Here is a 24,200-nt window from a genome sequence, read left to right as displayed (position 1 = left end):
AAAGGAGTGGCAGTAATGGACAGCCTTGTCTAGTTCCTGATTTTAATGGGAATTCTTCCAGTTTTTCTCCATTTAAAATGATGTTGGTTGGGAGATTGTTGTATAGGGCTTTAATTATGTTGAGGTATGTTCCCTCCAGTCCAATTCTCTCTAGGACTTTGAATATAAATGCCTGTTGAATATTATCAAAGGCCTTCTCTGCATCTATTGAGATGACCATGAGTTTCTTGACTTTAACTCAATTTATATGATTTATGATGTTTATTGACTTATGTATATTGAACATCCTTGCATCTCTGGAATAAAACTGACTTGATCGTGGTGGATGATCTTGTTTATGTGTGTCTGTATGCAGTTTTCAAGTATTTTGTTGAGAATTTTTTATGTTCATTAAGGATATGGGTCTATAATTTTCTTTTTTGGTTACATCTTTACCTGGCTTTGGTATTAGAGTGATGCTGGCTTCACAGAAAGAATTTGAAGTTCTCCCACAATTTCTATCTTCTTGAATAAATTAAGTAGTTTTGGATATAGAGCTTTAAATGTCTGGTAGAATTCTGCTGTAAATCCATCTGGGTCCTGGGCTTCTTTTAGTTGGGCAGTTTATATTACTGTTTATATTTCCTTATGTGTTATGGGCTGATTTAAGCTGTTGATCTCTTCTTGCTTAGTTTTGGTGGTTCCCATGCATTTAGATACCCACTCACTTCTTTTAGGCTTCCAAATTTAGTAGCGTATAGATTTTTAAAGTATTCCCTTATAATGTTCTGGATCTTTTGCTGTCTATTGTGATGTTGCCCTTTCATCTATGATTTTGTTGATTTGGAAGTGTTCTTTCTTTCTTTTGGTTAACTGGGCTAAGGGTCTGTCAATCTTGTTTATCTTTTCAAAGAACCAGCTCTTGGATTCATTGGTTCTTTGTACTGTTTTCTTTGTTTCTATTTCATTAATTTCTGCTCTGACTTTTGACATTTCTTCTTGTCTGCTGGGTTTGGGTTTCATTTGTTGTTGCTTTTCAAGTGTCTTGAGTTGCAATGTTAAGTCATTTATTTGTGTTCTTTCTGATTTTTAATGTAGGCATTTAAAGCTATATACTTCCCTCTAGGGACTGATTTCAACCTGTCCCATAGGTTTTGTTGTGTTGTATTGCCCTTTTCATTTGGTTCCAGGAATAATTTTATTTCTTTCTTAATTATTCTTTTGTCCCACTCATCATTCAGAAGCGTGTTTTTTAATCTCCATGTGTTCATGTAGTTACTACGATTTCTCCCGGTGTAGATTTTAAGCTTTATTGCATTGTGGTCTGATGGAATGCATGGAATTATTTCAATCTTTTCATATTTGTTGAGGCTTGTTTTGTGCCCCAATATGTGGTTGATTTTGGAGAAGGTTCCATGGGGTGATAAATAGAAAGCATACTTTTTGGTGCTTGGGTGGAATATTCGGTAGATGTCTGTCTGTTAGGTCCATTTGATGTATGGTATTGTTTAATTCAGATGTCTCTTAAGTCTCTGTCCTGTTGACCTATGTAATGGAGAAAATGGGGTATTGATGTCCCATACTATTAATGAGTTGGGATTAATCTGTGTCTTAAAGTCCCATACTTCTTTTTTATGAAGTTGTGTACACCAGAGTTTGGTGAATATATGTACATGATTGTAATATCTTCTTGGTCAATTGTTCCTTTGATTAGAATGAAGTGTCCCTCTTTATCTCTTCTGATTAGTTTTAGTTTGAACTCTATTTTGTCAGATATTAGAATTGCAACTCCTGCTTTTTTCTTAATACCATTTGCTTGGAATATTTTTTCCATCCTTCCACCTTAAGGTGCCTGTCCTTGAAAGTGAGAATGGTTTCTTGCAGACAACAAAAATATGGGTTTTATTTCTTAATCCATTCAACTAGTCTGTGTCTGTTGACTGGGGAGTTTATTCTATTGATAAAGTTATTAATGAAAGATGTGTATTGATCCCTGTCATTTTGATTTCTGTTCATGTTCTTAGTGTAACTGTGCATTTCCATTGTTATACCTCCATTAAGTTTCTTTCTGTTATCTCCTGGATATAGTCGCTCCTTTCTTCAGCTTTTTGTATTGGTTCAAAAACTCTCTGAAGGGCTGGTTTTGTGAGCATGAATTCCTTCAGCCTATTTATATTATAGAAGATTTTTCTTCCCCTTCAACTATAACAGACATTTTGGTCGGGTAAAGTAATCTGGGTTGGCATCTGTGGTCATTTAAAACTGGGAACACTTTGGTCTAGGCTTTTCTGGGTTTCATAGTTTGCACTGAAAAGTCAGCTGGGATCCTAATGGGTTTTCTTTTATATGTGACTTCTTGTTTTTCTTTTGCAGCTTTCAGTATTCTCTCTTTGTTCTGTACGTTTAGTGTTTTTACTATGATGTGCCGTGGAGCGTTTCTTTTCTGGTCCCTTCTATTTGGTGTTCTATATGTTTCTTGTATTTGTGTGGGCATGTCCTTTAATTTTGGAAAATTTTCTTTTACAATCCAGTTGAAGATCTGGTCTATACTATTATCCTGCAATTCTTCTCCTTCCAGTATGCCTATGATGTGCATGTTTGGTCTACTTTTGGTATCACATAATCCCTGCATATTCCATTCCTGTGCTTTCTAAATTTTCCATAATCTTTATTTTAGTGGTCGAATTCACCCACTTTATCTTCCTGTCTTGATATTCTGTTCTCCATTTCATTCATCCTTGATGAGGCTTTCTCCTGTTGTTTCTAATTTGCTTACAGAGTATTTCATTTCCTTCTTCATTTCAGCCTGAGTATTCATCAATATTTCTAACTCTTTTTCTGAATTCATTCAGAATTTTATCCCTATCCTTTCACTTCTTTGATTTCTTTGTGTGTTCTTTATATTCACTGAATTCTTTTATCATGTTTATAACTGTTCTTTTGAATATCATGTTCTGTGTTATCTTTAGGGGGTTCACACTGTGCTCTACAGGACTGTTGGTACTTGGTGGGGATATATCATTTGGGTTTTTCATATTATTTTTTCACTATGACTTTGACATGTGAATTTCTTTTGTAGTTTCTGATTCTTGTATGACACTCAAGCCTTCCTTTGCTGAGTTTAGGTCTGCTTCTCTTTGTAAACGTTATGTGCTTTTGTGGTTTACTTGTTGGGCATGAAAATCTGGTTGGTCTAGGCTTCAGGTTCTCTCTTTTGATTTCATATTGGCAGGGTCAGATGGCTTTCATCCTGCTGCTAAGGAGTTTCCACAGAGGCCCAATTCGGATGAGGATCAGATGCTCTCAGGCTTTCTCCTAAAGTCTGGATCCCTGTAGTTAGCAGGCACAGTACAATTTGGGAGGATTTCTAGGTAGAGATAGGATTCAGGACTCTCAGGCCATCAGGGAACAAGGCTGATCTCAGGAATCCAGAGCAAGCACGGAAAGAGGATGGTTTCAGGAATCCAGGTTGGGGGTGGGATAGCCAGTGATGAAGGCCAGTCTCCAGTATGCAAAGGCAAGGTGTAGGAGATAATAGACTTTGAGGCCTCCCAGGTACCAGACCAAAGTATTGGGTTGGTCTGGGTACAAAGGATCAGGAAGCAGTGGGGAGTCAGGGTCAAGAAGGCAGTCCAGAGGTCTGGGGTACCAAGAGAAGAAATGGGCCAGTGCTCAAGCTAAGAGGAGAGATGGGGTGGGGGAGCAGGGAGAGTGGATAAGGTTGTGGGAGTCAAGGCACAGTGGTCTTGGTCCTATGGTCTTCTTTTAAAGAAAATGCTGAAAAATAAGTGGTCAAGAAACTAAACAAGAAATTCTTCTAATAGAGAAAAGCAAAAACAAAAAGAGAGAGAGAAAGCAAGAAAGGAAGGAAGGGAGGGAGAGAAAGAAAAAAGGAAGGAAGGAAGGAAAAGGGTGGTAGAGAAAAAGGAAGAAAGCGTTACGGTTCAGATAGGCCCGCCCCCTCATCAACAGGACCTCATGGATCTTGCAAGCCCCTAAGAAAAGGGAACCGAGTTGATAAGCACCCTGGTCTTGGAAGTCAAGAGAAGCAGGCTTTTCTCCACTGTTTGGCCAACACAGAAGGCTTCCCCTTTGATCTCTAAAGAGGGCAGGTTTTAACAGTCCCACTCTGCTGCTCTCCCCCACACTGCCCAACTTAAAATATATATATATATATAATCTTTCTGCCTTCTGTGGGAAGCAGAAGCCTCCCCCTATAAAAAGACCACAGCTTACGACCCGGGGCAAATATTTTCCCTGCCCGGAAGGGAATATGTCCCGTGTGTTCCTTTCCTAATAAACTCTATTCTGATGGAGTTTTATCTGTGTCCCGTGCTTTCTCCCAATCAACCAGATTCATCCACAGGCTACTTTATCTATCAGATGGTGCCAAAACCCGGTTCTTACTTCAAGGGACCCAATTGGACCTCTTTAACGCCACTAATTTGGCTTTCAGCTACACTCCCAACCCTTCCTTTCTCTCTCCTTCTCTCCCTAGTTCTGTTTTCCATTCACTTCTTTCTGGCTCTCCTCACTGGGGAACACAGTCTGTCTTGCCTACATCTTCTTTTGATCTCCTTTCCCATTTAATTCCGTCACTCCTGGTCAGCACTCATCTCCAGGAGGGAGCTGCTTCATCGTTGATTACTTTGGTTCCCCTTGCCCCCGGCATCTCACTCCCCACTTGCCCCTGGCATCTCCCCCTCTCCCCCCACTTCCTTTGCCATGGGCCTGGAAGGTCTGCTGTCTTCCATTGTTTTTCCCTGTCTTTGTCGTCTTCCACTGCCTTAATTCCTCACTTTACTTGGGATGATTTCTGATACCATTCAATCCAATTTGAGGTCTCCTCTCCTTTGCTTTCATCCTTTAGGCTATCTTTCCTCTTTCCTCTAACTACTTACGGATTCCCTACACATGGAAATGCTCTGGATCCTTTTCCTCTCTCTCCACCTCCCATACTAATGCTTTCTACTCCCTGCCATGTGTCTGCCAGCCCGCCATGTGTCTGACCTCCCATGCAGGCTCTAAACCTACATGACCCCAAGGCCTTTTGTTTCCTTCCAGCTATTCACCCCCTCCAGGCAGCTGTCAAGATTGCCAGCTCACCCACCCTGGGGATTTTTTTTTTTAACATTCTAATAAAGTGATAAAAGTTTCCAGCTGGGTCCATTCTTAAATTCTCTTATAAATAAGGCTAAGAACCCTTTAGGGGACCTTTCCCCCCGTTTTGACCCAATTAACCTAAACTGGCTGGGCAACATTGCTGGAGCATTTAAAGAATTTTAGATGGCTTGCCCACACTGCAACAACTGGTGCCTAACGTGGCTACCTGGACCCCTACCTAGTCCTGGGCCTTTTTATTCTAGTCTCCCTTTTCATTGCAGCATTTTTCTTTCTCTTTGTTTTCCCTTGTTGCTGCCTGGATTGCCTCGCCAACTGATCCCACTGTCCTCACCTTTTGACTTTCCATTCAGGGTCCCCTCGGCCGATTTCTTTGGTGAGTAGGCTCCCTTTCTGTTCTTTGTTCTTTGCCCTAGGTCTGGTGAGTGACTGAGGGCCTTCTCTCCTTTTTTCCTTGTCTGTCTGTCTATAGGGCACATAAACTCTGAAAATTGGTTTGCCTGGCATCTCCACATAAGGATTGACCATCAGGAGATGGAACCATGGACACCCTCCGGACAGGGTGTCCCATGACTGGAGACACCATGTGGGCATACAGCTGTGGCCTAACGAACCATGGAAGTTGCCCACAAAGCACTCTCACCTGGTTCCAAAATACCACTCTTTCCTCCCTGTCTCTTTTACTTTCACTTTCAGTTCACTCGTCAATCCAGTAACGCAATCACCAGTTAAGAGCCCTTAGGGTGGTGGCCGGTCTCTTAAAATTGTGGGCAGGTTCTCCGCGACTCGGGACTGAGAAATCCCCTCCCACCTATTGGTGGGTTGGAAAGTTTCCTTTCTCAGCACGGTTTCCCTTCTTTAGCTTCTGTTGTCTAGTCTGTCTACACACCCCTATCATGGGAAACTTCCCATCACATTCTAAGGATCCCCAGATATCTGCCTTAAAATCCCTGTTAACCTCCCATGGGATTAGAGTAAAAAGAAATGAACTAGAGGACTTTTGGGCCGAGGCCTTGATCCTCGCCCCATGGATCTCCCCTGAGAACATGTGGGATCCTGATATGTGTATAAGCGTCCTCTTCCTTTCAAGAAAACAGGAGGTACAGGAGGGCAGAGCCCCCTACCGGCTCCCTTTATACCCATATCCCTTGGCATCCTTAGCAGCATCAAATCCAGTTCCATGGAGGATATTCTTAATTCCTTTCACAAACACTGCCAAGAGCAAAGAATGCACACGCTCTCCATCCAATCCCTCCCGACAGTCCCGGAAGACCCGGACACCCCTGAACCAGACTCAGACCCTACCAGCATTCCAGTAAAACCCCCCAGACAGACACCTGGTCCTACAGCCCCCCGGGCAGAGACACCCCTCCCATATACCCTTGGGGCGAAATTAGGCAACCTGCACCACCACCCAGAAACCCTCCTGCATCTGAACCACTTCGTGATGTATTTCTTTTCCCTCCCCTTCCTCTGGCATGCATACCCACACTCCCTGGACCCACTTCCCCGACTAGCTACACATTCGCTGTCAGTTTAGGTCCTGATGGGGCACAGAGGCCTTGGATTCCCACCCCACAGAGTTACTCCTTGGATAATGGAGATGTCATACCCTGGAGACTCTGCCAGGCGGTCTCTTGGCCTTACCATATCTTGGGAAAGTACAAAATCTGGTGCTGGAATAAACTGCCTTGGGGCAATAGTACCAAGAGTTGTCAGATTATGCCCACAGAGATCCAAAACAAATGCTCAGGCCCATGTTGGGAGACTGGCCACTGTGCAGCCCCTCAGCCTGAATGGATATTAAGACTTTATTGTTTATAGCAGGAGGCCAAGTCTTCAATGGCACATTTTCTGCTAATAACTCATGGAAACAGTATGTCAATATCACACGCAAAAGAATGCTTACATTTCCCCCTAGGGAAACCTGCGTTAGACTTCCCTTCTTCCTTTAACAAATTCCTCAGATGACCTACTCATTTTCACAAGTGACAAAGGTTGCAAGCTCTCCTCCTGCTGCAGCAAAAATCAATCGCACAGAGCAATGGTAATGCACCTCCCCAGCCTATTATTGGTACCGGTCACTAATGCCTCTCATTTCTATGCAGTACAGATAGTACAACAGACTAGATTTAAAAGAGATTTTGGCATATCAGCAGCCATCAAGATTGTGGTCGCCACCTCCGTGGCGGCGGGAGGAGGGGGGCGGTGGTTGCGATTACTCAAATTGCTCAAACTGCCACTGCCTTAAATAATATAGTTGTTCATTCTGCTAAGGTCCTGCACACACAGACCCTTATAAATGCACATTTTTATACTGCTATCCAAAATCTACAACAAATAGACCTCCTTGCAGAGGAAATAGAGATCTTCAAAAGCATAGGGGTCACCAATGTGACCCACGATACCCCCAGATATGCCTTACCCCATATCAGATTAAAAATATTACCAAGGCCAGACAAGAGCTAGCAAATATCCTAAAGGGTACCTGGTCACAGAGATTTCTTAATCTGACATTACAAATGACCCAGGAAATAGCTGCCTTAAATTATACACAAATAGCTCCACTAAACCTTGACACCACGTTCCTTACACAAATTTGGGAAAATCTAAAAAGACTCTTCAACCCTTCATGGTTGGTCACCTGGCTCCTCCTAGGTGGAATTGCCATTGTACTAATCCTCTTGTTTAAGTGTCTTCTTCAGCATATGTGCAGACAGAGAAATGCTAATAAAATAACCGCCCAGGTCCTCATGGCACTTCAAGATCCAGAGACAAGACCCACATCGATAGTCATCAAGACCTGACTTGCAAAAATTCATGAGGCCTAAGATGTTCCCCACAGTCATTGACCAACACCCTGACGGCAGTTAAAAGTCACAATACAGTACTCACTGTGCCAATGACGGGTAAGATCCTCCCACAACAGGTACTCCTAAGACAGGACATGCTAAAGATCATAGCATGTACCTATGATGGGCAAGGCCTGCTTGTGAGGAGGATAACCTAAGACAGGCTGTCGAGGCGACTGTAAATAATGGAGGGCAGTTAGCCGCTGCCCGTTCCAAGCCATTGCTTAATTAAACAAAAGGGTGGATTGTGGAGGGACAGGCCAAGGTGGTGCTTTCTGTTTTGAGTCTGACGACCTCACCTAAATTCTGCCAGGAGACCTAGAGATCGCTGATATACCCGAAGAACCAATGAGAGAGAAACACCTTAGACTCGGTGACCAATGGGAGGACAAGGAGGGGTATAAAGGTAGCTCCCTTGTATGCAGTAAACGAGAGCTCTGCATGCAACACAGTGAGCCTCCCGGTGTCTGTGTCATTGACACCACGCCTACTCATCCCCTGCCCCCACAGTGGGAGAGGTGATGGGCACACTGCAACACCATGGACAAATGGAAAATGTTTTAAAAGCCTTTTTTGCTCCTAAACATTTTCTCAGGCAAATGGGCTCAAAATTTTGATCTTAGGCCCTCTTGGGCATCAAGCAAGTGGTGCTCAGGTACCTACTTTTCTAACTAGACCTAACCATTTTAAATTTCACTATACATAAAAGGTAACAGGCACTGCTCAGGTGAGTCATTTGCTTTCAGTGCAAAAACCACTAATTTATATGCCCGGTTCCTTCTGCTGCCCTCATGAGTTTCCTTTCCAGCATAGCTTGTGTCTAGAAATTAAGAGATCCTGAGAACTTGGCTTTGCATCCACAGCTACAATGCTAGTGAGAAACATAGATTCCTTTGATTTGCTTTTCTATGTGGGTTTTATATCTATCTATCAATCGATCTATAATATTGGAGGGCTCTTTCTTCTTTTATATGAAGTCTAACCTACTGGTACTGGGTGCCTAGGATTCTCTTGCAATTTATTTTTGTTTTCATTTCTTGATAACGTCATAGAATAAACAATACATTTCTAGTTCAAAGTAAGGGAATAATGCCAGATCTACACAATGGGAGTTTAAATTTTAACATCATTTAGGGCATGTTTCTAAAGGGGATTACTTTGATTTTTAATGTCTTCTATGGTATATTTACTGTTTTTTTAAAGATGATTGTTTTAACTTTACATTGTTTGACATATTTACGGATATTTTTAAAGGAATTATTTTTAGGTTTTGACATGGTTTGCCCGACATCTTCATCTGGTAATATTAAAAAAATTATTTTGGATTTTAACATCTTTTATATGGTATTTGCTAATTTCTAAAAATGACTATTTTAAATTATTACTGTTTTACATAATATATTTGTTAGTTTCTAAAGAGAACTTAAAGTTTTTCTAGCCATTTGCCTTCAAGGTGCAAAGGGAAATGACACTTTGTGATGACTAGACCTGTGATGCACATGGAAATTTGCTGTACTCCAGGGCCAAAACCTTACAACAGACAAGCTACTACCAACACATAGTTACAACAATGAGAGGTTAAAAAGTAATAGCCTCCTTGAGTGAGAGATTTGAAATGCCATCTCTACTGGTCTTGCCTCTCCTTTCTACATTGTGATTCTAAGCCTATTTTTCTCTGGAATAGAGTTATTTCCCTCTCTGATGCTCAGATGCTCTATGCTTTTTTATGTTCTTGCCCCATAATTCCCTGAGTGTTTTCTAGTTATAATGTCAGGGCAATATTAATTATATTGGTAAACGGTCACGTGTTGTTTGAGCCTCACTGAGATGCTGACTCTGGAGATGCGACTGGCCCTCCCACTTCAGGCTCAAGCCTATTATCTCAAGATGTGTTGTCCAAGACTTTTCCAGGTTCAGGCTGACCCCCTGACCCTATGACAAGGAGAAGGAGAATAACAAAACAGCCTAAGAGTAAAGGCACTATGCAGTTGAGAACAACTAAGATGTAAATTAATTTCAAGAGAGGGTATTACTGTCTATAATGAAACTAACTAATGGGATTATTTTCAGTACTATTTACATTTTACTTATTCTTAACTTAATCTGTTAATGTTTCCTTTTGTCCTTCCTGTCTCCTCTGATTTATGCTCTTAGATTGACAAGGTTTTATTAATTTCCTTCAGTTATTTAGCTCTTAAAAAAGAAAAGATTCTACCTCAAATCTATATGGAAAGTTAACTCTTTCTTTAGACCACTAATTACCTATACAAAATGACATCTAAGCTGGCTGGGTAAAATCCATTTTGTTAAATACCATATTTGTTTTTTAGTTTACTTTCAAGGTGTTTTAAGGTATATTCATTTTGTTTGTCTACTTCAAAGGTGTTTTAGTTTAAAAATGATAAACCAACCACATTCTAAACAAAGACTATATAACTAAATATATAGTTATATAAATATGTACATATATATGTACATATATAAATATGTAGTCAACATAAGTTTATGTTACTTAAAACTAATTTACTTGGTATTATATTAATTTTTTAACTAAAATCTCATATGAACTAAAAATGTTAAATTAACACCAAAATACTTTTTTTCAGGACAAAATATTCTCTCTTTAACCTACAACATGGTTCCTGCTACTAAAATATATAAATTAATTTAAAGTACTTGTCTCCCTATCTCTCTCCCTATCTCTCTCTGTCTCTGTCTCTCTCTCTCTCTCTCTCTCTCTCTCTCTCTCACACCACCACCCTCCTGGGCTCTAATAAACCTCTACTAAACCACTGCCCTTCTGGGGCTCATCTTCCCTCAGCCTCAACTAAACCTCAGAATCATCTTGTTCTACAAGCTTCCCTCCGTTCTGGATCACTGTGTTTCTTCTGCTTTTCTCCCATCCCATTCCTTGTACGTTGTCTCCATCTACTGGCTGGTCACACCACGCACTCATTGCAGGGTTTTCTGCTCATCTCACTTGCCTCAAAATCACACATGTCAGAAAACCCCTTCCTTTCTTTGGATATAGTATGCTATTTCCAGAGATAGGAACACACACTACTTCCTGTCCAGGACAGGATCTCGCCTTTCCTATTCCTGATGATCTAATTGTGGGACACTGCCTTCTCGGACTTGGCAATAACTTGAAAATACCTTGAACCCATGCAACAGAAAAGGATGCTTTCTTTTGGTGCCTGGTTCTCTTAACTCTCATTTTGAGTGACCGATGCCCAACTCCTTATCCTCCTACTCCCTACCCGTCTCTCTCTTCCTCATCTTCTGCACTTTCCTGCCCGGATTCATGACCCTGCCTCCACTCCCTATGGAGAGAGGATTTTCTTTGTCTCCCATCTACTCGGTTCTGTCTCTATCTCCTACTCTCTTGCTTGGTTCTTTCTCTATCTCCTCTTCACTCTGTACTTACTTAATCTGTCATTATGGGACCCACCCACTTAAAGTCTCGAGGTCTCACACCTCGTCTTCTTAAATCCTTAAAACTAGGACTTTCGGATACAATCAGGCCAAAATGCCTAGGTAAGTTCCTGTGCACCACTGCTTGGCCTCAGTATGAGTTAGATAATAACTCTGTTTGGGCAGACACCGGAACCTTAAACTTTAATATTTTGAGAGATTTATAAAATTTCTGCCATTGTAAAGGCAAACGGTCCGAATTAGCATACATCCAAGCTTTTTTTGATCTCCGTGCTAATCCCTCCCTCTGTGTCCCATGTTCTTCCCATCAGGTTCTTCTGGCTAAGACAGTTTCATGGGATCCCAAACCACCAGAGGCCTCTGCCCCTCCTCCTCCTCCCTACCTCTCCACCTCAGCTTTTGATCCTACCATAGCCGATGAACTGCCTCTGATTAGGACCCATCTCCAACTTCCTCCTGCTCCCCAGCCTGAGGCACAGCCAAGTCCTCCCCATGATCTCCCCTTGCTATACTCTCCCTTGCCTTCCATTCCAGGGCCCAACCCGGCTTCCCTCCTTTCTCTGACTCAAACTCCCTCTCCACACCATGATCTTCCCCCTCCCCTCTCCAGTGCTGCTCTAAGTCCATCACCTGCTCTCCTTCCACTGACTCTCCCCTACTCTAGAAAATCCAAAACCTTAAACACCTCCTTGCCAAATATTCCCTAGTCCTCCCCTATTCTGGCTTCTAGCTCAAATAACTCATTCATCCCTCTGTATCTACTTCTACTTCAATTCCAGACCCTGCTTCCGATACCTCTGCCCCTGCATCCCCTCATGGACAGAACACCCCTCCCATCTCTCCCACTCTGGCCTCTTCCCGGGACTCCCGTTCTCCCAACCCCTCTCCTATGTCAAGCCATACTCGCTCCCACACCCAGTCTCAACCCCCTGCCCACGGTATCTTCCCCCTCCGGGAGGTGGCACACATGAACAGGATGGTCAAGGTCCATCCTCTTTTAGGTTCTTTTTCTACTAATCCTATACACTTCATACAAGATTTTAAATACATCACTCGCACCTATGATCTACCCTGCACTGTCCTGCTCCACGTGTTTCAAGACAGCCCTCACCACTTTGGAAAAGACCAGCCTGGGATTTAACCTCCCTAAACATTAACCCCTCCACCATCTTACAATATGTAGATAACCTACTTTTTTGCTCCCCATCTCTCTCAGTCTCCAAGGCCCACACAATCAAACTCCTTAATTTTCTGGGGTACAAGGGATATAGGGTATTTTCAGCTAAGACTCACCTTTTTCTCCCTCAAGTCAAGTACTTGGGGTTTCTTCACACACCTATATCCTGCCATTTAACTATAGATAGGACAAATTACCTAAGGTCTTTAAAGCCCCCCACAACCAAGAGAAATCTCTTTCTTTCCTAGACATTGCAGGGTGCCTGTGCACCTGGATTCCTAATTTTGCCCTCTTGGCAAAGCTGCTCTACAAAGCCTCTAAAGGAAACGCCCCTGAGCCTGTTGGCCCCTTAGGGCCTGTTATAGCACCATTCCACATTATCTGAGAAGCGTTCTTAAAGACACTGGCTCTGTATGTCCCTAACCTGGAATGTCCATTTCTTCTCTACACAACTGAAAATAAGGGCCAAGCACTATGGGTTTTGGGACAGATGAGGGGTCCCACTTTTGCCCCGGTAGCTTCTCTCTCTAAACAGCTTAATGCCATCATCCAGGACTGGCAATCTTGTCTCTTTGCTCTGGCTACTACTGCTCTCCTGGCTCAAGAGGGACTTAAGCTCACTTTGGGTCAGCCCATCTCTGTCCTTTTCCCCCACCAGCTTAAGTAACCCATACGTCTCTTGCCAATCTAGCTCCCTCTAAACTACAACTCTTCCATGTCACTTTTCTTAAAAAAAACCCTCACCCACCCTTGATTCCTGCCCTCCTCTCAATCCAGCTTCCCACCTCCCTTCCAGTGAACCACTCACTCACTCACTCATGCTTGGAAACTCTTCAGGAACTCTCCTACTGGGATCCCCTAATTTCCTAGATCCCCTACCAAACCCAACCCTAACTTGGTTTTTGGATAGAAGTTTAATTCTCACCCCAACGGGGTCCCACAGGCCATTGTATCTCTCACAGATGTCATTGAGTTAGGACCCCTACCACTTGGAACCACATCACAAAAAGCCAAACTTGTGACACTCACCAGGGCCCTAATATTAACCAAAGATGACCTCTTCCTCCAACATTCCTCCCCTCTACATGACTATTTACACTGCTTTCACCCTTCTAAGGAGACTACTCAGAGAACATGCTGACCGGATTATTGCCCAGGCTTCTAAAGGCCAAATTTACCACCAACTTCAACCTGGAGATCATGCCTATCTGAAGGCTCACACCCAACAGAAAGGAGTGAAGGAAACCCTCCAGCCACGTTGGTCCTCACCTGGTGATCCTGTCTACCCAGACTACAGCCAAGTTCTTGGGAAAACCTGGTTATATTCACTTCTCCAAATAAAAACTGGCCAAGGGAACACAACAAGTACCAGGCCACCAGTATCGGGTCTCTTAAATTAAAAATCTTGAACCCCATCTCAGCCATTCCCTACTATACCTACTCACTATGTTTCTATAAATTTAAAATGAGACAAAGATAATATATAGATAATCTTTAAATTTCTAAGGTTGTAGCTTAGTCAACTAGTCTAAGGATGTCTAGTCAAGGTTTATTTAAGGATGTTGCCCAAGCTCTATCTACATAATACATGGTAATTAAAATTACCAGACTGGTGTAACTAACCTTGTTGGATGTTTAATAGCCAGACTCTAAGGCCTATATTAATCTGGTCAGAGTAGCTTAAATGGACAAATTTTTGTTTCTTGCCCTCCAAGGTCAAACAAGTTCCAGGGGCTATGGAGCATGTCTTGAAATGTCCTGTAACTTTGGTGAGTCACCGGTCCTCTTGTTCAGGGAGGCCATGGAGACCCCAGAAGATGGACTTGAACCAGTGTCCAGTCTGCAAAGAGGAGGGTCAACACAAAGGAAACATTTCCTCCATGCTTCCAAGCGAATCCCTGGTCAAGCAGGTCCTCTTGACTTATCTTCATGTAGATGGAACTGGTAAAAGAAAACCCTGAGGTGCTAGGGGCTCCCCTCAAGCCCATGTGACCCCTGAGGTCCAAATCCTCATGTGACCTTAAGAGTAAAAATAAATTGGTTCATTTGGGCCAACAGTATGGTCTTAAACACCCAAAAGGAAAGTACAATCAAAAATTAAAATCATCAGTATATTTTAAGGGTTCAAGGGATTACACAACCCAGACATTAGACTTAAGTTCTTATGTTATTTAGACAATTATCTCTCATTGATGATTTTGGTCCTAATAAGACAACGCTACTCAGATGTAAGACTTCAAATCTTGGTCTACAGTACTGTAGTGCCCACATACAGCTAATGGAGGCAACCCACTATTGTTCTAGCCTTAAAAATTAGATGGCTAAATTTGTTTTCTCTCCCTATCTAGAAGCCTTTTAGAGGTAACTGACACTGATTCTAGCCGCTCCAACAGCTATCAAAATGCCTGAAAACAAATCCTGAGTCCATCACTCTCGAGGTCAGCCCTGAAAGAGAAAAAAAAAAAAAAAGAAGAAGAGCTATTGCCTTGGTGCTAACCATTGCTCCTTGCCTCTTCAGATATTTTCAGGACCAAAATCCAAAAACTCTTACTCTCATACTAATTTTAATCAGTTGTTACTTTCCTTCCCTCCACATGTATGTGAACACTGTCAACCATTGAGGATCCTGTTGAGATGCATGAAGAGGGAACCCCCGCTGTCTGATCAACCCCTAATCCAGCCCTGCCCAAAGTTGACCCTGTCCAGCAGAAAGTAGCAAGATGACAGCGGTACTCCTATCCTATAACACAAAAGGTTGGAATGTTAAGGTTCAGATAGCCCCACCCCCTCACCAACAGGGCCTCAAAGACCTCGCAAGCCCCTGAGAAAAGGGAACCAAGTTGAAAAGCACCCTGGTCTTTGAATTCAAGAGAAGCAGACTTTTCTCCACTGTTTGGCCAACACAGCAGGCTTCCCCTTTGATCTCTAAAGAGGGAAGGTTTTAACAGTCCTGCTCTCCCGCCTTCTGCGGGAAGCAGAAGCCTCCACCTATAAAAAGACCCCAGCTAACGACCCGGGGCAGACATTTTCCCTGTCCGGAAGGGAATCTGTCCCATGTGTTCTTTTGCTAATAAACTCTATTCTGATGGAGTTTTATCTGTGTCCTGGTGCTTTCTCCCGATCAACTGGATTCATCCATAAGTTACTTTATCTATCAGAAAGGAAGCCAGGAAGCTAGCCAGGCACCCACCAACCCACCCACCCTAGTATGTACATGCAAATAAATATCTGCTCAACAAACTGCAGAGCAGCTACATATCAGTGCAAGCTGGTGTCACCAACACCACCTGGGTCTTAAACAGTATCTGGCAAGATTTTGTGTTTCTAGTCATTCAGACTTTTCTATATATCTCCTCCCCCCCATCTCCATCCCCCACCCCATCTCTTTTTCTCATTCTATCATACTCTCCCTCTCCTTCTGTCTCCCTCTCAGTCTATATAAAAATGCTCCCGGTGTTTTGTTTTAAGGCTATTCTTGACTTCTAATAATTCACTACCACCATCACTACCCTTGGTGTCCTCATCAGATGTCTTCATGTCCTACTTTATAGAAAGAGCAAAAGCCATAAGAACTGAATTTCTTACCGTCAGACCTACAAATGTCCCTGCACTACTTCTCACACCCAAAGGAAGAGATGATCTCCTTTTTCTCTAACTTCCCCATACTTCTGCAATTATATGTTCCTTCTCTCTGACCTCCAGCTCAAATTAACCCCCTCCTTATATCTACAACATCTGCTTCTCTATTACCTCATCTGTGTAAGTACCAAAAATACTAAGGTCTCTTGCGTATAAAATTAAAAACTCACCTCCCAAATCAACTTTTCCAGGTATCTCACTTTAGTCGCCATTACAGCTAAACCTTTTGAATAAGCTGACTACATCCACCATTCCCCACTTCTTAAATTCTCAGTCACATCTCAAGCTGGAAAATCATCTTGTTGATTCATTTGCCTAAGTCATTAACAGCCTTTCCACTAAATCCGGAAAGAACATATTCATTCCTGTTTCTCTAACTTTCCAGAACAGTAAGCTTTCTTCTTAAAACTCTCCCTTATTTTTGTTTCTTTATTGCAACCTTTTCCTGATTTTCCTCCTGTTTCTTTAGCTGGGCTTTGTCTTCAGAGCCTCTCTTCTTGCTCCTTGTCCTTTTAACTATGTTGGTATTCTGTATAAGGTACACTTCATCTTCACACAGGCAATATAATGTACTCATTCACTCATCTTTCTCTTTGAACACCAGACCCATGTATCAACTGCCTGTTCAGCATGCCCACCTGGAAACAAGACTCCTCAGCATGCCTAAAACATTTCACCTGTCACCATGTTCTGCCAGTGCCTCATATGCCACATCCTTCCACTTTACTTGCTCCTTGTTGACTGCACATTGGTTCAACCTACTATTCTCTATCTTTCATTGCAATATATTTCTAAATGCCCCTCTGCTTCTGGACTTAGTCTAGCTCCATTGATCATCTATTTTATGAAGCTAGAGTGATAGCACTAAGATGTCCATTGACAGGATTACTCTCCTATTTAAAACTTATCTGTTTGGTATTGACTTATAACTAGATTCAAGCTCCTCTGTTTGCTTCAACCTTTATCACACTATCACCTCAATTTCCAACACACTGGAATATTTTTCATTCTTCTACACATCATCCTCTCTCTTCCCTTTACCTCTAGGTCCTTGCAGATGGAATGATTTATTAGAACATGCCCTTCTCTATTTCTCCATGTTTCTTTGGCCATCTCTTTATATATGTTTTAAATACCAGTTCCTACAGGACAAAAGAAAGTTGGTATATACCTGATGAGTATTTTGTATATGTTCCAAAAAACATTCTTTTTTTGTTGCTTATTGAGCTATTTATTTTTCCCAGTATACTGTCAAAAGCAAGAAGGTAGTAATATATATGGTTTATTTACTGATGTGTCCATAGAATCTAGCATAGCACCTGACAGATTCAAGTCATTTATTATTTGCTGACAATATTCAACAAATACTTTTCACTAGATTCACTCAAAGACTCATAAGTAACTAAAACTAAAAACAAAATAAAGAAAGAAAAACCATACCTCTGGGATTAGAGAGATGGCTTAGTGGTTAAAAGCACTGGCTGCTATTGCAAAAGACCCAGGGTTTGGTTTACAGTACTTACATGGCAGCTAACAATCATCTGTACCTTCGGTTCTAGGGGATCTGACACCCTCTTCTGACCTCCATGGGCATTGCACAACACAGATGCAGGCAATATACTCACATACATAAAATGAAAATAATAAATTTTAAAAAATCACTTCTACCATGAGACAAAAATACAAGGAAATAAAAAGGTATGAAAATCATATCAAAGTGACTGAATTTTAAAAAAAAATCTATTTGAACAGTTCAGTACTTGTATCAGGAAACTGTTCCTTATAAAAATGCTTTTCCATTGCAAGAAAATTATGATAAATTTATTTCAGTACCATCATTCAAGAATATTCCCTTCTTATTCTTGGAATCTTTTCAAGGTCTGATTGGCCTATTACAGAATGTGCTAATCAAATTCCTATTTCCCACTCCCAATGCTCCCACATTAGCATATCAACAGGTAGAATTACCTAAAATGTAGTCTTGCATTATGACACCTTTCAGCCCACTTTACACAATCTTATAGCTAGTCAGTAAACAAAGAGCCAAGAAAAAGTGCTGTGCTCACCTGCCACTGCAAGACAAGAAAGGACATCAGCTATGGAATAAGTGTACCTTCTCCAGATTTAGACCATGAAGGCCCAACTTCCAGTGTGATGATATTTTGAGATGAAATCTCCAGAAAATAATTACATTTAGCTGACATCATGAGAGTAGGTCCCTCATGTTGAAATTAGTTTTCTTGTAAGAATAAACACAGCTTGCCCTTCCCTCTCTCCCATCACCATGGGAGGATGTGCTGTCTGCAAGCCAGCAAGATAGCCTTCATCAGAAACCAACTATTCTGCACTTTGATCTTGAATTTCTATCCTCCAAAACCAAGAGAAAATAAGTTTCACTGTTTAAGCCAACCAGCCTATGCTATTTTCTTATGGTAGTAAATAAACACAATAAGCATACTTGGAGATTCGTCGTAAGAACCTCAATTCCATCTTGACTCAATAGTAATATCATTAATAAATAGCAGTAATGCTGATCTTGAGTTTTTGGTTTTTCACAATACTATATTTTAGTTGACAATTTTAGAAAATGAAAAACAAAATAGAAGTATGAAACCATGAAAGCCCTATTTGAATGCAATATTAATCTAGTGAAAATGAAATAAAAGATACTTACCACCACCAAGAATGTAAGAATCCTGGTGGTTCCCCCAATGTGATGTTTTTTTCCCATCTTATCTAAAACAAATAAAAAATATATTAAATACTTTCCTTCTAATTTTCACACACACATTTCAAAGCAGTGTTTTCCCATTTAAAATGCTATAATTTTTAAGTTTTTCACCACTTTCATGTCATTCTACATTCAAGTTTCTAAGTACTCACCTCACATAGTGATTAATAGGCTGAATTAGTATATGAGAAAGATGCCACCATAATTTTCTTGAATTTGCTTCCCACTGCTCCACTGACTGAGCACTTGTGTCTTGAAGCTTCAAGGCCAACTTTCCACACTCTTTAAGAAGCTGACACTGAGTCAGAAAGATGACTCAGCCAGTAAAGGTATATGCCTCACAAACCTCATGATAGAGTTTGATTCCCAGAACCCACATAAAGGTGGAGAGAACTGATTCCAGAGAGGTCCTCTGGCCTCCACACACAAGCCCCCACATACGATACATACACATACAATGTACACAACACAATGCACACACACAACAATAATAAATTTTAAAGAATAAGCTGACACTGGGAATCTATTTAGTGCCTTAAATTCTTCATTAAATGACTTCCCATTAAATTCTCATAATATAAGACTTAAGGGAGACCAAATGTAGGAATAAGGGAAAGACTGTGCTTCCTGCTCCTTCCTATCCCTGCAGGGTTCTCCCAGCAGCACCAATTCATTCCAGTAAAGACAACAGCTGTTTCCACTCCACCTGGTTCTATCACAAGCAGGACAAGTTTCTTCATGACCCCTAAAAGGCACCAACATAGTTGGGCAACACCTTTGCTCAAAGCGCTGAAGCCCAGTTTCACAAGGCTCCCCTGAGCTCCTAAGGTACCTATATCTAGCCAGCTCTCTCTTGCTCCTTAAAAGGTCTAAGACTCAGCTATGTGAAGTTCTTCATCTAATTTTTTGTAATCACAACTTCTTTCGTTTGATCCTCCAGCCTTGTGATTGCTTGTAACAATGGTTGATTTTATGTAAATCTGTAGTTTCTAGGTTCCTGTTTTTTTCTTTTTTAAAGTAATCAGTTTGTTTATATTACTTTCTTTCTGCTGAAATATTCAATGTTCTTTCAATTAGCATGCCTGGATCCTGATTGGCATACCACCACTCCAGAGGCCCGCATGAAGGAAGAATATTCAAAGTGTATCCTTTTAAGCAAAACAAGGTATGGGCATAAACTTTAGCATTCATCTGTTCTAGCTATGTGAACCAAGGAAAGTTAGAATCTTCTATACCTCCATTATCTCATCTACAAAAATGGGCTAATAGTCACTGACCTTAACAGGGTGTTGTCAGGAATGTAGTAATGCAGCAATGTAGTAATCCTGATAACTGTTTACTGCTGAGTACTTTGCCTTCACCCAGAATAACATCCTTAAAAAGTTACTCCGGCATCAAAGTCACCAGCAACAAAAATCCAATGTTGTTTCATACAATCAAGTATTTATATTTATGCTAAATAAAATTTAGTTTACTAATCAGAACAGTGTATAATACCTTGAGATATATATAGATAGATAGATATAGATATAGATATAGATATAGATATAGATATAGATATAGATATAGATATAGATATAGATATAGATATAGATATAGATATAGATATAGATATAGATATAGATATAGATATAGATATAGATATAGATATAGATATAGATATAGATATAGATATAGATATAGATATAGATATAGATATAGATATATATTCACATAAATACCCAGGAAAAAGAATAACCAGAGATGTAACTAAATAGGAATTTGCCTATGCTTCTGCTAGCAATGGGAGGGTGTTACTTTCATTTGTATTGGAAAGATTCAAGATTCTCCTACTAGCTGTTTTGGAATATCCAATTAATTACTGTCAACCATAGTTATCCTACTGTGCTTTGAAACACTACAAGTTACGTCTCCTATGCAACTGCACCTGTATCTATTAACTACCCTCTCACCGACACCCCACTCAGGATCTGATAACCACTATTTTACTTACTCCTTTTAGTAGATCCAACATTTTATCACAGCTTCACATGTGACAACATGAGGCATTTGCCTTTCACAGCCTGACTTTTACACTTAACATAATGTCCCCTGGAAGAATGTACTTTTGAGGGTCTATATTCTTCTCTGTGAATCACATGGCATTTCAGAATCTTAAGACACATCAAAATCATCATTATTAAAGTCAATATAAATATCAGTTACCACCACTGGCTCAGAAATTTGCAAGAGATTATGCCTAATAATGTAAACTAAATTTTACCTTAAGGACTGAGTTTCATAACAAATTCCTGATTTAAGGGAAAAGGAATGAAGAAGAATTTTTTGAAGAAGAGGAATTTTTAAAGGGCTAGAAAAGATGGTGATATTAATTTTCTAGTTACTTACATTTCATATCACTTGCACTCTATAACAGAAATTTAAAACATAGTATCTCTCACAAGTTAAAAATTCAGAGTAAGTAGGACCAGATGTGGTGGTACATGCCTTTAATCCAGGCATGGGAGGCAGAGGCAGGTGGATCTCTGTGAGAGCCAGGCCAGTCTGGTTTATATAGCACATTCTAGGCCAGCTTGGGCTATAGGGAGACCTTGTCTCAAAAAAAAAAATCACAATAAAAACATTTTACAAAGAAAATTTAGAAATTGAATATCTGCAAAGGTTTGCATCTATGACATCTTATCTAATCAATGGATAACAGTGAACATAAAAGATCCAAGTTCCTTCTTCAGGAAGGAACACTTTGTTACACTATCTTACACTTTGTTGGAAGATAGATGATAAAGAAATGGAAGAGACTCAAATTGTATTTCTATCAGAAGGTGACAAGTGCTGTGGATGGAAACAAACCAGTGAATGAGCAAAGGGTATGACTATAGTAAAGATAGTTATAGTTTCAAATAATGTGATCTAGAAAGGCTGCAAAAGAAATTATGTATAAATATATGCCTTACATTTTTGCTTTAAATATAAATCTTTTAACAGTTCCCCTAATAGTAAAAATAGGTTTATAGGTACTTGATATTATGAAAACATAAACAACTAATAATTATAAAATTCAGAATGTGTCAGGAATTCTTTCCAACACATGATTTCTTATTCCTAACGGACATTATAAAAAAGCTTTAAAACAAAAACTCCAAAGTGACTTTTCCCTGAAGAAAGGGAGACAGAAGGCAGAAGAATCAGTGCTTCAGATTGCTGACCAGTTCACCTAGCCACCAGTGAGCCCCAGGTTCAGTGAGAGATCCAGTCTCAAAGAATAAAGTAGAGAGCAATTAAAGAAAACACCTCTTATTGCCAGAGCCCTTGGTTATCTTCCATAACTAGAAGATAAGACCCTACTGCTGAAGACAGGACATACTTTAGGCACAGGACTTGGAGGAATGGAGCAGGAACTGACCTGGAAGTCTCTACCTGAAGTTTAGCCCTCATAATGCTAGATGATAATATGCAAACTGTAAAGAGAGAAAAATCAATCAATGGTCCAACCCAGCCCTAAAGCCTAATAACTATAACCACTGGCACAGCAAGCTACCTCTACTAGCGCAGGAGTGGCACTGTCCTCTGGGGGGTAATTAGTAGCTATCTAATTGGATTTAAAGCCCTCTCAGTGGTAGTAAACTTGTAGGTGCCAATGTAAACACAGCCAAATACATATGGCTGGAGAGGTCATAGATCCTAGAGAAAACTCTTACCTGTCATATCTCTAGACAAATGAAATTTCTTACCATATGCTAAATATGAATCCTTATATTTACAAACAAGCATACCTACACTGCTCATCAAAGAAGCTTCTTTTTGCAGCACATGGAGTTTACTGGAGAATCCTACCTGGTCAGACAGAGAGAATATATATCTGAGAGATGCCTAGTCCTAGGTGACACACCTACAGTTGAACCTTTACACCTAAGGCTCATGGAACATAGCAGAACAAGGGGTAGAGAGAAAACTAGTGCATCCCTCAACTCTTACCAGTGAAGCTTCCTTATACAACAGAGTGTGATACATACAGGCCACAACCGGTCAAGTTTTAAAGAATAGGAGAGTAGGGGCTGGAGAGATGGCTCAGTGGTTAAGAACACTGGTTGTTCTTGCAGAAGACCGGGTTTGAAACCCAGCACCCACATGGCAGCTAAAGACTGTCTGTAACTCCAGTTACAGGGAATCTGACAGCCTCTTCTGTCCTCCACAGGCATTGTACAACACGGGTGCACCTACATACATACAGGTAATACATGCATACACATAAAATAAAGATAACAAAATAATAAAAAAAAAATAGGAGACTGAAGAGTGTGTGTCCCTGCATAGGACTCCTATATTACTCACCCACCTACAGCTCAGGAACTATTGCGGAAGAGGAGGCAGGTAGATTGTAAGAGCCAGGGCTGGTCATGAACATAGGGAAGCAGAGGCTTTCAGGCAACTTGAAACTTGCACCTGTAAACTTGCAGTAATGGTGGCATCAAGCACAGGACCCATGCCTAGTCAATCAGACAAGGGGCCAGAGTGGAGCAAGAGAAATGAGTGGCAGGGCCAGGCCTAGAATGGGAACTATTGGGGATTGATTACTACTGGGTGAGGGAGAGTATGTCTTACTTACAATCTCTAGATAGGCTGACAAGATTCCAACGGATGAATTTGCACCTATGGACATCTGAATACAAATGCTTGACTGAATAGGGCTTAACATGTATGCTGGAATATGTGAGGTTTGGTGGGGGGGGCATGGATGCGAGAGGGGGTCTAAATTTGATTAAGAACTACAATATAAAATGTACAAAAGCTCAATAAAAAGTTTTTTAAGAAGAATCACCTGTAGCAGTCAAGGATATTGTTTTCTCATTAATGCTTTTAAAACATAAAAAGTAAAAGTGACCAAAAAATCAATTAAAACACACACACATGTGCACACACAAATATATGCTGCACACAAACGTACACACAAATGTGGCTCTAAGTGGGAGGAGAGGGTTAAGAAAAGATGGAAAAGCTTAAGTACCATTAAAATGATTGAAACTGGTTGCAGTTTTTAGAATTTTTATGCGTATAAAATGTAAAGCAGTAGAAACTTAAAGTAAAAAACTGATTTGCTTTCAAAAATATAACATAGCCATTGTAAGAAAGTTAAATAGAAACTCCAATAATCAATGAAGTTACAAAGACTAAATATGAACAATAAACTTGATTACAATGCATAGGCAGGTCTTAATTTGAATTCTTCTAAGTGCTAACATACGTAACTTTTGTATAGTTCTCTCAC

At 40.6% G+C, this 24,200-nt stretch overlaps 1 protein-coding gene across 7 annotated transcripts in view; it reads right to left on the bottom strand.

The window, feature by feature from the left end:
* The window catches only part of Ssbp2 (single stranded DNA binding protein 2), a 393,489-nt gene that overhangs the window by 213,637 nt on the left and 155,652 nt on the right, over positions 1–24,200 (bottom strand). For all 7 annotated transcript variants that reach the window (XM_008853302.3, XM_008853304.2, XM_008853303.3 and 4 more), the window contains exon 3: positions 18,878–18,939. In XM_008853302.3, the coding sequence (XP_008851524.1) occupies positions 18,878–18,939 (62 nt within the window). The remainder of the gene's footprint in view (positions 1–18,877; positions 18,940–24,200) is intronic.

The sequence above is a fragment of the Nannospalax galili genome, unplaced genomic scaffold (genome assembly GCF_000622305.1).
Source record: "Nannospalax galili isolate Female #2095 unplaced genomic scaffold, S.galili_v1.0 scaffold45, whole genome shotgun sequence".
Classification (NCBI taxonomy): Eukaryota; Metazoa; Chordata; class Mammalia; order Rodentia; family Spalacidae; genus Nannospalax; species Nannospalax galili.
Note: the sequence above shows the minus strand (reverse complement) of the source record. Positions and strands in the feature narration are given on the sequence as shown.